The following is a 15,192-nucleotide window of genomic DNA, read 5'->3' on the forward strand; positions in this document are numbered from 1 at the left end:
CCCCCATAATATGTCGTCTTATTTTACTTTGATCCTCTTAAATATGTTTTTTTTAAAGTTCTAAATAAAATTAGCCTTTTTCTAAAAATATACAAACATGTTTAGTATTTCCTATGCCGATTTTGCTCAACTGTGGTGGTAAACATTGGTTTAATAGCCAACAAAATGATTAAAATTAATTATCAGGAAAATGGTTATTTCCAAAAGTGAGCAGCATAAAATGATATAAGAACGGTTGAAAAAAGAGCGAGGAAAGAAATATGAACGATTTCAAGACAACTTCGGCCTTTTCCGCCATCTGCCGAAGTTCGTCTGTTGTCGTGACGTAATCAATAAGCGACGAGAGCCTGGGCTGTTGTTTCGTCTTATCGTGGCCAGACGAAAGTCAGTTTATTTCGTTGACAAGGTGGTGTATAGTTTGATTTATCCTCTTGCATTTGATTACTGGAACGTATATGTATTTCAGTGTGCACCCATATAGTTTTAAACGTCATTATCCGCTCTTAGAAAATGGAGGAAACTGCTTCTTTGTGTCCTGTCTGCAGCTAGTAAGTCAGCTAGCTTCAGTCAAAAATGTAAACTAACTCGAAACTTTGGGAAATGTCGTGTTATTTCTGCATTTTACGTTTTTTAAAGTAAAATGTTTTTGTCTATTGGGGATCAGACTATTTTGCCCGGTGCCCGTCGTTAGAAAAAATGCACTTAACTTAATGAGGTTGTTTCAATTAACTTCGTTGAACTTTAAGTTTTTGCTAGTTTGCACATGATGAAGCTTTAATTATTTAAAAATGCTAAGGCTTGCGTTTGCAACAGTGATGTTTATTTTAAAACTGATGCGGTTTCGTTTTTCTCCGTTTGGCAATTGCAGTCCCGTTAAGTAAAGAATAGTATGGAATATGCTCAAAATCTGTCAATCTAACACTGTCATAACAGTACATGCAAACAATTTTAACTGTTAATTTGACACTTTCACTGACAGCGTTATTTGAAACTGGGAACTTTATCTTCTTCAATGTTATGCTCAGTGTTTTATTTAGTTTACCAAATCTAAACGTGCTAATCTCTTTAAAACGGTGCCTAACTTCACAGCTATTTGTGTAAAATTAACAAGAAAAGGAGAACATCATATCTGCACATTAAAGTAAACAATGCAAACCTGGTTGCAACACTAAAACTTGTTCCATCTACTCTACATGTTTCCTCAAAGTATGCTCGCAAATTTAGAAAAAGTTGGCAGATTAATCAGTTTATGTTCAGTAAAAATGCGTTGTAATCAGCAGTACAGATTTGGGGATGCAAATGAAGATAATCATAAGAGGAAACACTAAATTTGAGGGGTTTTTCAGTTAAAACACTTCCGTATTGGAATGAGGCTACTGTGGATTTCCAAGAGTTCTGATTTGATCTGTATTTGCCGTGCTGATGTGCTTTTCAGCGAAATTTGAGATATTTAAACATAAAAATATGTTTTTGTTTTCTCTCTTTTCCTCTTGCACCCCCAGGTTTTGTTTGTGTTACCATGGAAGTTTCACACTGAAGAATGTGGTGGGAGAGCCTTCAGAACTGCTTCTTTTTTCCACAGCAGAACCATTTTACAAGAGAACTGTTAGAGCCTTCCTCAAGTTGATACAAAGAAAATCGTCTCTAATGTTTTTAAATTGGTTAAAAACATAAGCTAAAGACAGCACTGAAAATAGAGGGTGTTGGGGATGGGGTGGAAGAGTCAAAAGAGGACGTCATGGTTCACAGCAGCTCCACTTCCTCAATGAAAACACCATCTGCCTCACCTCAGTCAACTGATTGTACTACAGCGCCTCCTTCAGTGCCTCACCCTGGAGGTACTACAGATCAGGACTTGATACAGACCGCTGCAGCACTCCTCACTGCAGATCTCACCTGCAGCTCCGATTCATCTGCAGCTGCTGTAACTGCTACAAACGCAAATCCTTCTCTAAGAAATGCAACAAAGGAACTAAGTGATAAGTCAAGCCCTTTGCGCTCTAATAAGATATTTACCCCAGGTCAGGATGAAGTCAACAGCCGAACATCAAGAAGGAAGAGAACGCCTAAGACGTGTGACTGCTGTGGTCCCAATAGCACTGGACACAATGTCAAAGCTTCAGGCAGAGGGAGAGGGAGGGGCGCTGGTAAGGACTTTGGGGGCACGGCTAAAAGAAAAGTGGGAGAGTCTGTAAATATCAAGAACTTTAATTTGACTGGTCACGAAGTACATGATCGAGGAGGTGAGGGAAAGGCAGAGGAGAAGGTGCAGATTCCCTTAGCGGTGTCTGAATCGCCGTCACAAATCCATGTTGCCACAGCTTCCCCAGACATTGCACAGAACGGACCATTAAGGAACTCTGACGCCCCTGAAGAAAGATCGCAGAAAAGGGAGGATGTGGGGAAAACATGCACAGGCCCTGTTGCTGCAGTGGAAGGACACGGGAATGGAAGGGATGCACACACAAAGTTGTTAGGGACATCATGCAGGGGAACGCTGGTAGTTATGGGTAGAGAAGGAGGGATTGTTAAAGCCCTGATTGCATCAGATGTTAAAGATAACGTTGAAAGTAAAAGTGGTAACATAGCCAGTGTAACAACAGGTGCCTTAGCTCAGTCGGTGTTGGAACATGGACTAGAAGGAAGCCAATATTCTCAGATATCTCATGCAGGCCAAACCAAGCCCAGGTCAGTTGAATGTCACCTTGAAAATGGAGAGACTGTGAGCCTGACAGATACAGATGAAGAGATGGAGGATAATGATGTGAGCAAAGCTGCAAATGGATCGGTATCATCTTCAGTGCTGCCAGGTGTTACTACAGGATTGGAAGTTTCCTCTAACCAAGATTCTGAGATGCAAGTGGACCAAATCTCAGATGAAACAGACCAAGTTTTTCTCTCGTTGATGTCACCCAATGGAAAAGTTGCCACACCAACGGAATGCGACCAAAAACCCTTCCCCATGGAGGTAGAAACATGTCACCCAGCCACAATTCTCCCTCCACACATGGGCCCTATTACAATGAGCAGCATGGAGCACCGGTGGGCATTGAGAGACCACAGACTGTACTGCCAATCTGGCACCTGGGAAATCTACGGGACGGAAGAAGAAGTGGTTCAAGACGAAAAGCTGGATTCAGAGACACAGAGGAAGGAACTCTTGGAGAAACTTATAGATGCTGTCCAAGGTAGAAAAGTTTTATGCCAGACATATAAATGTGTGTATTTATATTGAATTTAAATGCTGAATATTTTTTCAAAGTGCTTCAAGAGAAAATCACTTTTACTTTACCTTTTTAAACAGTAATGCTTTAGTGTTAAATGAAACTTATAAAATGTTGCATCACTTTTCAGAAATAGTGCAGAGTTATTGAACAGTGAGATACATGACTGATGGAGGCTTCTGCAGTCCTTCAAGAAACATTTTGCAGTGTGGAAACAACGCAATTATTATGTTATGAGCATGTCATCGTGTTGTGTTTGACTTTCTCTGTTACAGAATTCCTGGAGGGCTTTTACGTCAAATATGGCAGCTTTATTCCGCTCACTGAATCGGAAGTTTTGGAGTACCTGAAGAAGCAAGCAAACTCTGACCTCAGCCACAGGTCAGGACACTCACGCACGCACGCACACACACACGTGCATTACAGCCTTGACATCACAACATAATGTTTTTGTCATAAATGCATGCAATTTTTTGTAAATGTAATTTTTGGTAGATTTGTATTTAATAAACAAAAAGAAATTCTAAAATTTAACATTTAATCTTTTTTTTAATAAATATGACATGTTTCGAGCCCCACTATGATCATCTTTGATCTATTGTAAAAGCGTTCCCAGTGGTCTTTTAATTATGATCATTCTGTTTTTAAGCAAAAAAAAGAAATTAGGACCTAGTTTCTGCAGAGGGGCAGTAGTTAATTAGCAATATCCTCTCTGCGTTGTGGGCGGGACAACTGGCACAGAGTGAGCCTCCCTTCATTTCCCATCATCCGTTTGCCAACACTCTCTACTGCTAGCACAAAGTCCCTCAAAACCCAACCTAATATTACCGTTGAAACAAAAATGGCGAGCAATATTGGAACTATCCAGCCATACAGTTTTTGAGCCAGATACCATCTCAGACGAGGAAAATGAAGACATTCATGGATCTAGTCGTCTACAAGTGATGCATCAAAATGGACCGAAGCTGGGAGCTTGTGGCCTGCCGATTGTAGATTTTACCAAACTGCTACAAGCTTTTTCCGATGGCATTTTCTTCATCTGCTACTGATTCATCATGATTTGAATAAAGATATACTCAAATGCAGTTTTAATCTCAATTTTCTTTTTTTATGTCCTCCATCCTGAGAAAAATGCCTCAAGGTCACACTTATAAAATACCATAAATATAATTTTGATTGCAGTGGGTCTTTAAATGAACAGATATAAATTCTTACAATTCTATGATTTATTTCTTATCTATGACGTATTAAAGTCGATTAGCATAACTTAAATGTCCTTTTGTGTGATGATGTTTAGCCATTCTTTGGTTACAGCTTTATGCCGCAACTTTCAACCATCCACAGATTAATGGGTCTTAAAAGTAGAATTGTTGTTTTGTTTTCTTACTTACTGAATTAAAAAAAAAATCTGACCAGTTTGCCCAATAATCTTTATGTAGTTGGTTTTTTTTAGATTGAATTTGATGTTAGCTACTGATAATACACCCTTAAAATAATCATATACTTATAATATAATATAATATAATATAATATAATATCTTCCTGTCAGAGCCTTTTCCCTAAAAGAAAATTGAGACAAACCTTTATGTCTAAAAGCGTGATTTGCTTCTTTTCTCTCTCTGAGTCTGTTTCATAATGGTTGCAGTGGACTGGACATAAAAGGGGAGATGACTCGATACCGGGCGGCGCTGGCTTCTGCACCTGTTGCTGGCTTCATGGTCACGTATAACAAGCACACGCTGAGTCTGGAAGACCTCAGTACGCTGGAGGAGCAGAACTGGCTCAATGACCAGGTCAGATATAGGCAAATGGGAGAATAATGGGGCACAGACATCCCTAACACCATTCAAAGATTGAATGAAAAATACTTTATAAACACCTGTTTGAAAATGGAAATTCTTATTAGAAATGTATCTTTATTTTAGATTATCAACATGTACGGAGAGCTCATTATGGAAGCAACAGAACACAAGGTAAGACAGTCAGGAGGTTTAATTTATAGAGAATCTGCTTACAATGAATTGGCCAGGACTAAAAGGCAAAGTTTGTCACATGTGTGATCAAGTCTTATCTGTTTCCTTCAGGTTCACTTTTTCAACAGCTTTTTCCACAAGCAGCTGGTCGCCAAAGGTTATGATGGAGTGAAGAGGTGGACCAAAAAAGTAAGGAGGAAGCTTCAACATTTGCATTTGGGAAGGATTTTTTTTAGTTGACTCTCTGAGTCATAGCTTTACTTTGGTTCTAAGCCAGATGTAGAGAAAGAACATTCTCACTTATTGGCAGACTGGAGCTTGAACTCTTGCAGGGCCGTCTAAAGTTTAAGCACAGAGCGGTTTTTATTCCTCAGTTAAGCTTCAAGACAGAACTTGTCAACAAAGCCATTAAATTCATATTCAACCAATGTCAACAACTATGTTTACCATAATTCAAACAGCAAGGAGCATGGGATTGATGTTTAAATGTTTTGGTTCCTGTTTTGTTCCCTTCCTTACAGTCACAAGTTTAGCCCTTTTTGAGTCATGTTTCCATTTTGAAACCATGACAGTCTTTCAGCCATCATCAAAGGCGGGACTGTATGTGATGTGAACTGCAGCTGTGATGCAGCAGCTCCTTCAGATTTATGTCCACGTTTGCACACTTACCTTTGATTGTGCTCGTGATCTAAACTGAAACCATATTCAGTGAAAGAATGTCGTTTCCTAACAGAAAAAAGAAAAACCGGGATTTCCGAGAATAGAAGTAAAAATACAAACATTGTGATAAAAGAACTCTGAAGTTGTTTTCATATTTTAGTCATGTTTGAGACACACACAAGTCAATACCTGATAAGCACTCCTAAAGTATTTATATTGGGTTTTCTTCCTCTGCTTTATTTCAGGTCGACTTGTTTTCCAAATGGTTGTTGTTGATTCCCATTCATCTAGAAATCCACTGGTCTCTTGTCACGGTCACCATGGCAACCAAAACCATCAGCTATTACGACAGCCAAGGCATCGTCTTCCGACACACCACAGACGTGAGTACGGTAGTCCCTCAGCTCGCACAGATGGCGCCACTTTGTTGGTTTGCGTCTGGATTATTTATTGTTGGGAGGTGTTACGCCCCCTTCTGAGTCTTGGGGTGATTGGAGGCATAACATAAAAAGTAAATTGTTTTGGCTACTAAGTTGACTGTAGTTGACTGTCCATACAAAATATAACACATTTATTTACAAATAAATAAACAACCACCAACAAGAACTAAAAGTGAAGCAAAAAGGCCAAAATAACAAACAAAACCCCACCTAACTGAAACATGTAATCTTACCTGTAAATGAAAGAAAAGGGAAATCAATGACAAAACACTAACCTCCCTAGACTAACAAAAACAGGAGAAAACAAGTACTAAAGAAAATGGCAGTTCACCCCTACAGCTTCACTTAACATAACTACAAACCAAAAGACTAAACAGAGTGGGCACAAAACCGCAAACTACAAAGAACTAATACAAAATACTAGGGATGGCCCGTTTGACACGGCGCTTCAGCGCGCGGTTCACCTTCATGAAACAGAGTGCTTCGGCACAATGTTTCGGGGCGCGTGTCAACTAGCGCAGATCACGTGGTGGATGACATATGTCGCGGCAAATGCTTCGTTTGGTCGAACCACGCTGTCACTTTTGTTTTGAACAGTTGGGCGTGCTATTCTCTGGAAATGCGAAATGAATCCTGAACGTTTCCCGACCAGTTCTATTGTTTCGCTTGTATTGGAATCGGCGTCAGTTCATTGCACTTTACCATGACTCCTATTAAACTCAAACTCAAACTTTATTTATTTATATAACGCCTTTCATTTCAGTTAAAAACACAAAGCGCTTAACATAAAACAGTCATAAAAGCTGAAAATTGTTAAAAACAGCAAACAAAGGACAATCACACAAAGATGGGACCCCTCCCTCATCTCCCCCCCCCCCCCCCCCACACCCCACCTACCCATTTCCCCCAGTAGAACCCTGAACAGAAACAAAGAACTGCAGCTTAAAGAAGGTCTGGCTTGGTACTGCTGTGAGGAAACGATATGATGGGGATCCATTTATTCCAAGGCCCAGCCCGACCACAGGGGTCACTACCACATTGCCCGCCCAGCACAGAGCAGCCCAGGGCCCACTCCATGGCTATTAGACCACAGAGCGGGACCCCAGCCCGCCCAACGAGAACGGGCACTGCAGCAACAGCACCCCCTACAGGTCAAGCTGGTGGTGCCCCAGAAAAATGGATCCCCAAGAGGAAACGCTGGAGTTAAAAACATCAGAATAAAAATTATCATAAAATAACAACAATAAAAATAGAAAAAAAGATAAAAAATAAAATAATATTTAACAATTTTAGTAATTAAAAAATAAAATACGTAAACTGATCAAAACATAACCTACGTATCATTGGTAAAATAACAATAAAAAGAATAGCATATTAAAAACAGAGATAATAATAGTCCTTACAAATAAATAAATGAATAAATACGTAAATAAATAAATTAAAAATGTTCTGTGACTCAGGATCATTTCAACTCGGTTTTTCGTAATAAAACACTACATCAGTGTTTTTCAACCAGTGTGCCGCGGCACACTAGTGTGCCGTGGGAGATGGTCAAGTGTGCCGTGGGAAATTGCCCTCATTAACTGAAAAATTAAACATTTCCCATCTCCATGATTTCAGCTCTCTGTTCATCCAAACAGGCCCTGATAAAACACTGAGGAGTTAGGAATATAAAAGATCGTAAAATACTTTTTCTTTGCGTTTATTTTATTTTATTAAAGACATTTTGATAAGAATGACGTACCGCGATTCAGCTGCAACTCCGGCTGTATTTTGGAAAAGTCCCGTCCTTTTAACTGTCTCCACCAATCATTCTTGGGGAGCTTAATCACATGTCATCAGTCTGACCAATCAGAAGTGGTTAAAGTTTTCACTTCCTTGTCCCGATTTAGCTCGTAAAGTCGCTCAGTTCTAACAAAAATACCAGCTAAAGTTCGTCTTTATCGGTGTAGCTTTCCACAGAATCCGATGTCAGACCGTGGAACAAGTGAACAAAACAAGGAAGCTCAGAGACGCGATCTCCGCCGGCCGTTTAATGCACTACATCTCCCATGATGCATTGGGTTGTGAGAGTGACAGAGCTCAAGGAGATCTGTTGTTAAACGTCTTGAAATCAACGAACACACATCAAACTGTTTTTACATCTTCTAACTTAAATTTTATTGCATCTTTTAGAAAAAAACAGCTGCAGTTTCAAGCTTTTTCTGCCACAATTATCTCAAAAATGCATGTGAGATTGTGGAGGGGCTGTAGATCAATACAGACTGAGTTTCTCCGTTTTTTTTGTTTTTTTTAATTTTTGGATCCTGGTGTGCCGCGGGATTTTTTTTAAGGTTAAAGTGTGCCGTGGCTCAGAAAAGGTTGAAAAACACTGCACTACATCATGAACGGTGTGTATCCAAAAAACAAAAACAAAAAAAAACACTGCAATGATTTATAATGGCACGACGTTTTCTTGTGATTAGAGATAGTTCAGTGGAATGGTCAATGGCATATACATCTAGAGGTTCTAGGTTCGAGTCTGGTACTATACATATTCTTTTTGCGTGTATTTTTGTCTTCATGTGATGTGTATTTTGCTGTGTCAAGCACTTCTCACAGAAAACGTCACATGTTGTGTTGTTTTACTTTTTTTTTTTTTATCATCATTAACAACATTTTTCTGTTTTACGTTTTTTCATCATCATGTCCACATTAAAGTGTTACAAGGAGCTTTGTTGAAACATATGTAGATATACATCCAGTCCACCACCAGATGCTGCTGTTCTGTGTGGTTTGGAAGCCCTGAATGGGTGGTTCATTTTTCCGGCACAATTACATGAACCCCAATGAGGCTTCATGGGGCTTCTATTCCCATCCCTACAAAATACTTAACCAATACACTAAAGTGCAACACACAACTTAACAGGTGGTGAATTACAAAACAAAATGGAGAAGAGGGCCAAGCTGCAGTGGAGACTGTTGCTGCAAGGCTCCCTTCTCATGGTCTGGAGGTCCAAGTGGTGGTTTTAAGGCTGCCTCCACCAGCTCTGGTCCAGTTGGAGGCCACACCCTTTTCAGCACACCTGAAAATAATCACACAGACATACACACACAGACCCACAAAGATCCACAAAAACCCACAGAAGTCCCATTCTGATACAAAAATAATACACAAAAGACAGAACAAACAGAACTAAACAAAACCAAATACGGCCACAGCCGTAACAGGAGGGGTGAGCTGAGATAACAAAGATGAGACCGTTTAGCTTTTGTTTATTTGTCGTAACTGAAGTGTTTTAACTGGTGTGAAATACTGGCAGTGCTGTTGTTTTGATTGTAGCATCTCTGTGTTTGTGTCCTGCTGTCAGAACATAATGAAGTATCTTCAGAATGAAGCCAGAGAAAAGAAACAGGCAGCGTTCCAGAAAGGATGGAAGATCACCATCATCAGGGTAGCCCTCTGCACACATCACACGTGCACCATCTTCACATCTTTAACTCTTTTCTGGTTGCATTCTTTTGACGACCATAAGTTTTCAACCGGTTAAGCAATTAATATAATTCCAGCGGATTCTGAAGCAGACAAAAGCAGCCTTGCGCTGATATGGAACACTTCACTGTTGTAAATTGCTTACATAATCAGCGTAACTCGGCTGCTTTTTTGAAAACGTTATGCAACACTTTACGTTAGTAAGCGATTCACGTTGATTCCATAAATGATCAGATATTTACGGTATGTCAAAGGGCGGGTTATTTAGGTGTTGCTGGCGACTTCTCCAGTGGTAAAGGGTTAATCAATATATTTTCATATAAATACATATATTTCTTAATGTTTCCATTTCATATAGAACTACTTTTGAGGATAGTGGATTTTTTTTTAATCATCAAAAGTTCAACTCAAGCTGCTCCTCAGTTTTTTTTCTATAGTCTGTGTTTGAATTTCTTCAGCTTCATGCTTCAGTCAAACTAATATCAAAGCTTCTGAAAAGTACACATCATTTAGTCCTGAAACTAGAGCTCATTTTCTTTGCTGAGTGACTGAGCTGTTTTTTTCTCCTCAGGGTATTCCTCAGCAGAAAAATGACAGCGACTGTGGAGTTTTTGTCCTGGAGGTGAGACGTTTTTCCCTCCGTGTTCTCTTTGTTTTTTCATGTCTCATCTCTGCTTTATAGTAAGATCATTATAGATCAAATTAGTCAACATTTTTGTTCCTGGATGTGGATTCTGAATCAGCTCAAGTAGTCGTTAAAAATTGTACCGTGTCCAGGTTTTTATACCCTTTTTTTCCCCAACAGTACTGCCGCTGCCTTTCAGTGAAGCAGCCTCTGCTGTTCAGCCAGGACGACATGCCTCGCATTCGAAAGAGAATCTACAAGGAGTTGTGTGACTGTCGTCTGAACCGTTGACCCAGCGACTGCTGACTGTCTGTTTGGTGTCGTGAGACCATCTGTCCAGGTCTGTCAGACAAAGTCCTCTGAAAGTCGGTTATATAAGCTAAAGCGAACCCGGCCATCTGTATTCCAGGGAGCCTTAACTGTCATCTGCCTCCTTAACAGCAGAGTGGCGGTTACTTGAGACCTTTGAGCGTTTCTGGGACTGTGTGGATTTTAGTTGCAAAGAACTACTGAATTGGCTCTTCTGCTGATGGTTGTCTGTCAGTGATTATGAAGGCCTAAATGAGGATTTTGCACTTGCACACTTCAGGTTTTCTTTCTACCATCACGTGAGGATTTTCTATCTGTAGTCAACAGGAAAACAGATTTTTTTTCCTGCTTGACCTGTCATCCAACATCACTGGCTTTATTATCACGTCATCCTGTGCTGGACGTTTCAAAGCAAGATGTGATACTGTGGACCAGCAGTTCTCAAACATGAACAAGAAACTCTGTTTTTGGACTTTGGAGATTTGCACGATAAGAAGTAAGCAATGTCATCTGAATTTCCCAGAAGTCCTTCTTCCCTAAAAACCAGGATTGTGTGTTTTCTGGTGCAGTTTTTCTTCAAAGTGTCTGATTTTTGACACCTAGCAGTTCCTCTGCAGACATTTCAGTATTTCTATAGCATTTTCTTTCCTTTTGCCACAACACACATAATAAAGTGAAGTTAAGCATAAAGCTCCTTCAAAACGTGCAATGATACCTGAAGCAGTTACGTCCAATAGCTTTTCAGGCTGTTCAGCCAACCACGTTTTACTGAAAGAAGAGCATTTTTATTTAACGGCAGCAGTTTGTTACTTCGAGGATCAATTTACACGGGCATGAAAAGCTTTGGTTGAAGCGGCTCCTCCTCAGAGACATGAGCAGACCTCAGCTGTTTTCATTCAACACTTTTGTGCAGACAGCATTTTATTTACACACATATGTATTTTCAGATTGTAATATACCTTTACTGGCCTACTGGTGTGTGTGCTTGCTTGGGTAGAAACCATGCCGGTCATTTGAACTGTTTTTATAGTTGTTATTAAAAAAGCTATCCTGCTGGGCGTATGTTTCTTCCATTTTAACCGATGTACTACAAAGACATGCAGTCATAGACAGGAGAAAATCTGTTTAAAGGCAGAACTCCATCCGTAGAGCCTTTATTTTTTTTGCTGTAAATGTTGTCAGAGTCCAAAAGTCTTCCAGAAAAGAACAAGGTGCTGTACGCATAAGAAAGGACATTTTTTGTTATGTTTATAAACATATTTTTTTTTCAGAACAAAAAAAACATTTTCTTGCATTTTTAAAAATAGTTATTTTTGATAATCTTAAATGTATTTATTTTTCCCCCATCAGTCAATGTGCAGTTGCCACCTAAAAACTATTCCTCAAAAAAAAAATCAAATATAAAGCTTAAACTAGTACTTGAATTCTCAAATTATCGTTCTTTGCCCACCTGAAAAATTCCACAATGTTAAGATTTACTAACATAATCAAAAAATGTTGTTTCCTTTTTATCCTTAAGGAAGTACAAGGTGCATTATGTGAGAAAAGAATAGCTGCATTACTCCATGATGGCCAATAGAGGGAGCTCCTTACAATTGTTTTTCATAACCTGAGGCTTCTTCCTGAATTACCTTGATTATACAGATAATGTTTGAAAAATGAAATATTGGGTCTATTGCTCTGTCTCTAAACTAAGAACCTCTCTTTAATTATGTCTTAATTATTTCATCTAATACAATTTTTTATTATTATTTGTGAGAGCTTTACTATTAGTATTGAACTTAAATGACCCATCGAGGAGCATTTGCGCTTTCTTCATGGGGACTGAATAATGGAGTCTTAATAGAAGAGAAGCAGAACTTTCTAGTTCTGGACAGGATGTTATGTTGGACATAAAAGTCAAGGGTCTGAAAGGTCTTTTCAACTTTCTTTTCAGTTTTGAAACAATATTTATTTATAGTTGCATTAAAGAAAAAAGTAAAAGTTGATTCATAGGTAATTGACACACTCCAAACATCTGAACCACTTTGGATTTAAAGGGAAAATGTGGCTATATGGGCAATTTATGTATATGGCTAACATAGATTGCATTTCTTAGAATTTTTTAGGAATTGACTTTGACGACTCATTTACTCATGACTTGTCATATTTATCAATAAATGCATTAAAAATGGTAGAAATGGGAATACAAAGATGTCCAGTGTTTCTTCAGGATCCATAAGTGAAAATAGAAAAACTTCAAAGAGTCATGTCAACATTTTTCACAAAGATTTAGATTGTTTTTAGACCATAATTGCTTAGCAAAAAATAGATTTTACAATGTCCATGACAAACTGAAATATTTTTATTTGTAAAAATAATAAAACATACCTTCGACAGTACTGTAATATATTTCTTTGTCTATCCTGGTCACTGTGAAACTTTCATTCACTAAAAACGGTAAGACTCCAAGAAATTGTTATATTTTAATTGACAGACTTAGTGTGACATCCATTAAGAAAATCATGTGTAGCAGGAAATACAATATAGCAACTCAGTAAACAAAGTTAAATAAAGTAGCAGGAAGGCTTTTTACAGTTATATTACATTTTTCTTGTATTTTTTTGCAATAAAAGTCGCAGAATAGGGATTTTGTGCATTTTTCATTTTTATACAGAATTGATTTCTTATAGAAATTATGGAGACAGATTGTATTGCTTTTCATTAACATGTAAATCCTTTCCATCTATAGTATTATATATTTGTTTTAATCCGTGTGACATTTCTGACTGGTTGAAAAAGAAATATCGCCTAAAAAAAATTTTTTTTTTTAATTGGACCCCCTAGGCTGTCTGCCAATGCAAGGTCCATAAGTTTTTCAGTTCATCCCACGCGAGGAATAAATGTCTGTCAGATTTTATTATATCTAAACTCAATCTTTTTTTCTGTGACGGATCATGTTTCACTGGGAATGAGGTTTTTATTTAAACAAGCAAAAAGAATCATGGAAGTCACTATGGTTTAGATTCAGTTTAGTTATTAATTTTCAAAATAAAAGAATCTAAAGTGTTCCAGCAGTCAGTTCCATGACAGTCAGGAAACTGAGGAAGTTCTGCAGTTTTTTTCAGTTTGAGATTTTGTTGCATGAACATGGAGGTTAGTTCTAACAAGGATGGAATGTCAAGAGATGCAACAAGAATATATCCATCTTTCTTTCCAATTAAATGTAACTCTTCCCTGCACGGGCAGGTTAAGTGCTGCCGAGGGCTATTTCCTTCCACTAATGGGAAGAGTTGAGGAGGAAAGAAGAAACTTCCTTCTCTGCAGGAAAAAGGGCTGAATTCTGTCCAGATTAAGTCTGACCTCGTCTCTTGTGCAGACTCGCCTTTTTTTAAAACTTTTTTTTCCTCCACAGATTCTTGTCTCTGATGTTTCTTTTTTCTCTGGAGCTTTAAACTTTTTAGGTTCACCCTGGATGCCCCAAGAAGTTTTGGTTTATCTCAAAAACACTGACATAAGGGGATGTCAGAAAATGAGAAAAATGTGTTAAACAAACAGTACAAAGTAACTGAAAAAAGACTTTATTAATGCATGTTTGTTTTAACTGGTTTGCGAAAAAATTGTTATCAAGTAAAATGTTTTTAGCCCCAGGAAATCTTCACATTTTCAAAAATAAATCTGCAAGAATAACATAAATAAATCTATTAATGCAGGATTAATGTTCTTTTAGAAACGCAAATATTTAAAATGCAACTCAAGTTTTGCCTTACTTCATATTTTGACGCTTGTCATCCAAAGTCAGATGTCTGCATGACATCTGAACCAGACACCTCCTGGGTTTTACTTTTCCTTCAGTTTAGCTTTTAGTAAGAGTTTTTGTTCAGGAATCCTGCAACATCAGAACAGTAAGAGGATTGCAAAGGGCAAACAAAAAGGAGATTTGTTTCAAAAGAGGTCAAGAAGTAAACCATGAAGATTAAAATGGGGGGATCAAAAGAATAATTTGGATTTTTAGGGAGCCCAATATATGGATATGGAACCAACTGAAGGAGTCGGATTAAAGGATGAAAGATGGCCACAAAGGGTTTGGAAGATCTGAGGATGTCTGTGCTGCAGAAGAAGGCGGTAGAAGCAGCCAGACCCAAAGACACGCATGACTTCTTAGTATTTATAAGATTAACATGTAAAAACAAAACAAACCCTATTGTGATATAGTTCTTACTCATAGTTCATAATCCAAACTACACTTTTATATCTGCAACTTGGTGAGAAATAATATATCAATTTAAATATACATCAAAGTAAAAAAAGGTCAGATTCCTGGAGTTTTTAGCCTTTTCTTTTCTTGCCTGCTGTACTTGTTTTAAATCACTTTACTGAGTGAATAGTCATGTTTGACTCAAACCTTGGTCAATGAAGCGTGCTTTATGGACTTTGCTGCGCGTCTATGCTCATATGTGAGTCTATTCCTGCTCTCAGACATCACACGTACACATATTTTTTCCCCCTG

General features: G+C 38.3%; 1 protein-coding gene across 2 annotated transcripts; it reads left to right on the forward strand.

Annotated features, from left to right (window-relative positions):
- The first annotated feature begins 308 nt into the window (after nucleotides 1-308).
- Nucleotides 309-11,761, forward strand: LOC105353934 (sentrin-specific protease 5). Of its 2 annotated transcripts, none has more exons than XM_023954317.1 (10): nucleotides 309-406; nucleotides 1,503-3,188; nucleotides 3,500-3,605; nucleotides 4,870-5,017; nucleotides 5,150-5,197; nucleotides 5,309-5,386; nucleotides 6,103-6,240; nucleotides 9,648-9,731; nucleotides 10,341-10,391; nucleotides 10,575-11,761. In XM_023954317.1, the coding sequence occupies exons 2-10, from the start codon at nucleotides 1,739-1,741 to the stop codon at nucleotides 10,683-10,685; spliced, it is 2,214 nt and encodes a 737-aa protein (XP_023810085.1). In that variant the 5' UTR covers nucleotides 309-406; nucleotides 1,503-1,738; the 3' UTR covers nucleotides 10,686-11,761. The 2 variants fall into 2 exon arrangements, with proteins under 2 accessions (XP_023810085.1, XP_023810086.1); XM_023954318.1 differs by lacking the exon at nucleotides 309-406 and adding an exon at nucleotides 423-548.
- The last annotated feature ends 3,431 nt before the right edge of the window (nucleotides 11,762-15,192 follow it).

Source organism: Oryzias latipes, chromosome 4, assembly GCF_002234675.1.
Source record: "Oryzias latipes chromosome 4, ASM223467v1".
Lineage (NCBI taxonomy): Eukaryota > Metazoa > Chordata > Actinopteri > Beloniformes > Adrianichthyidae > Oryzias > Oryzias latipes.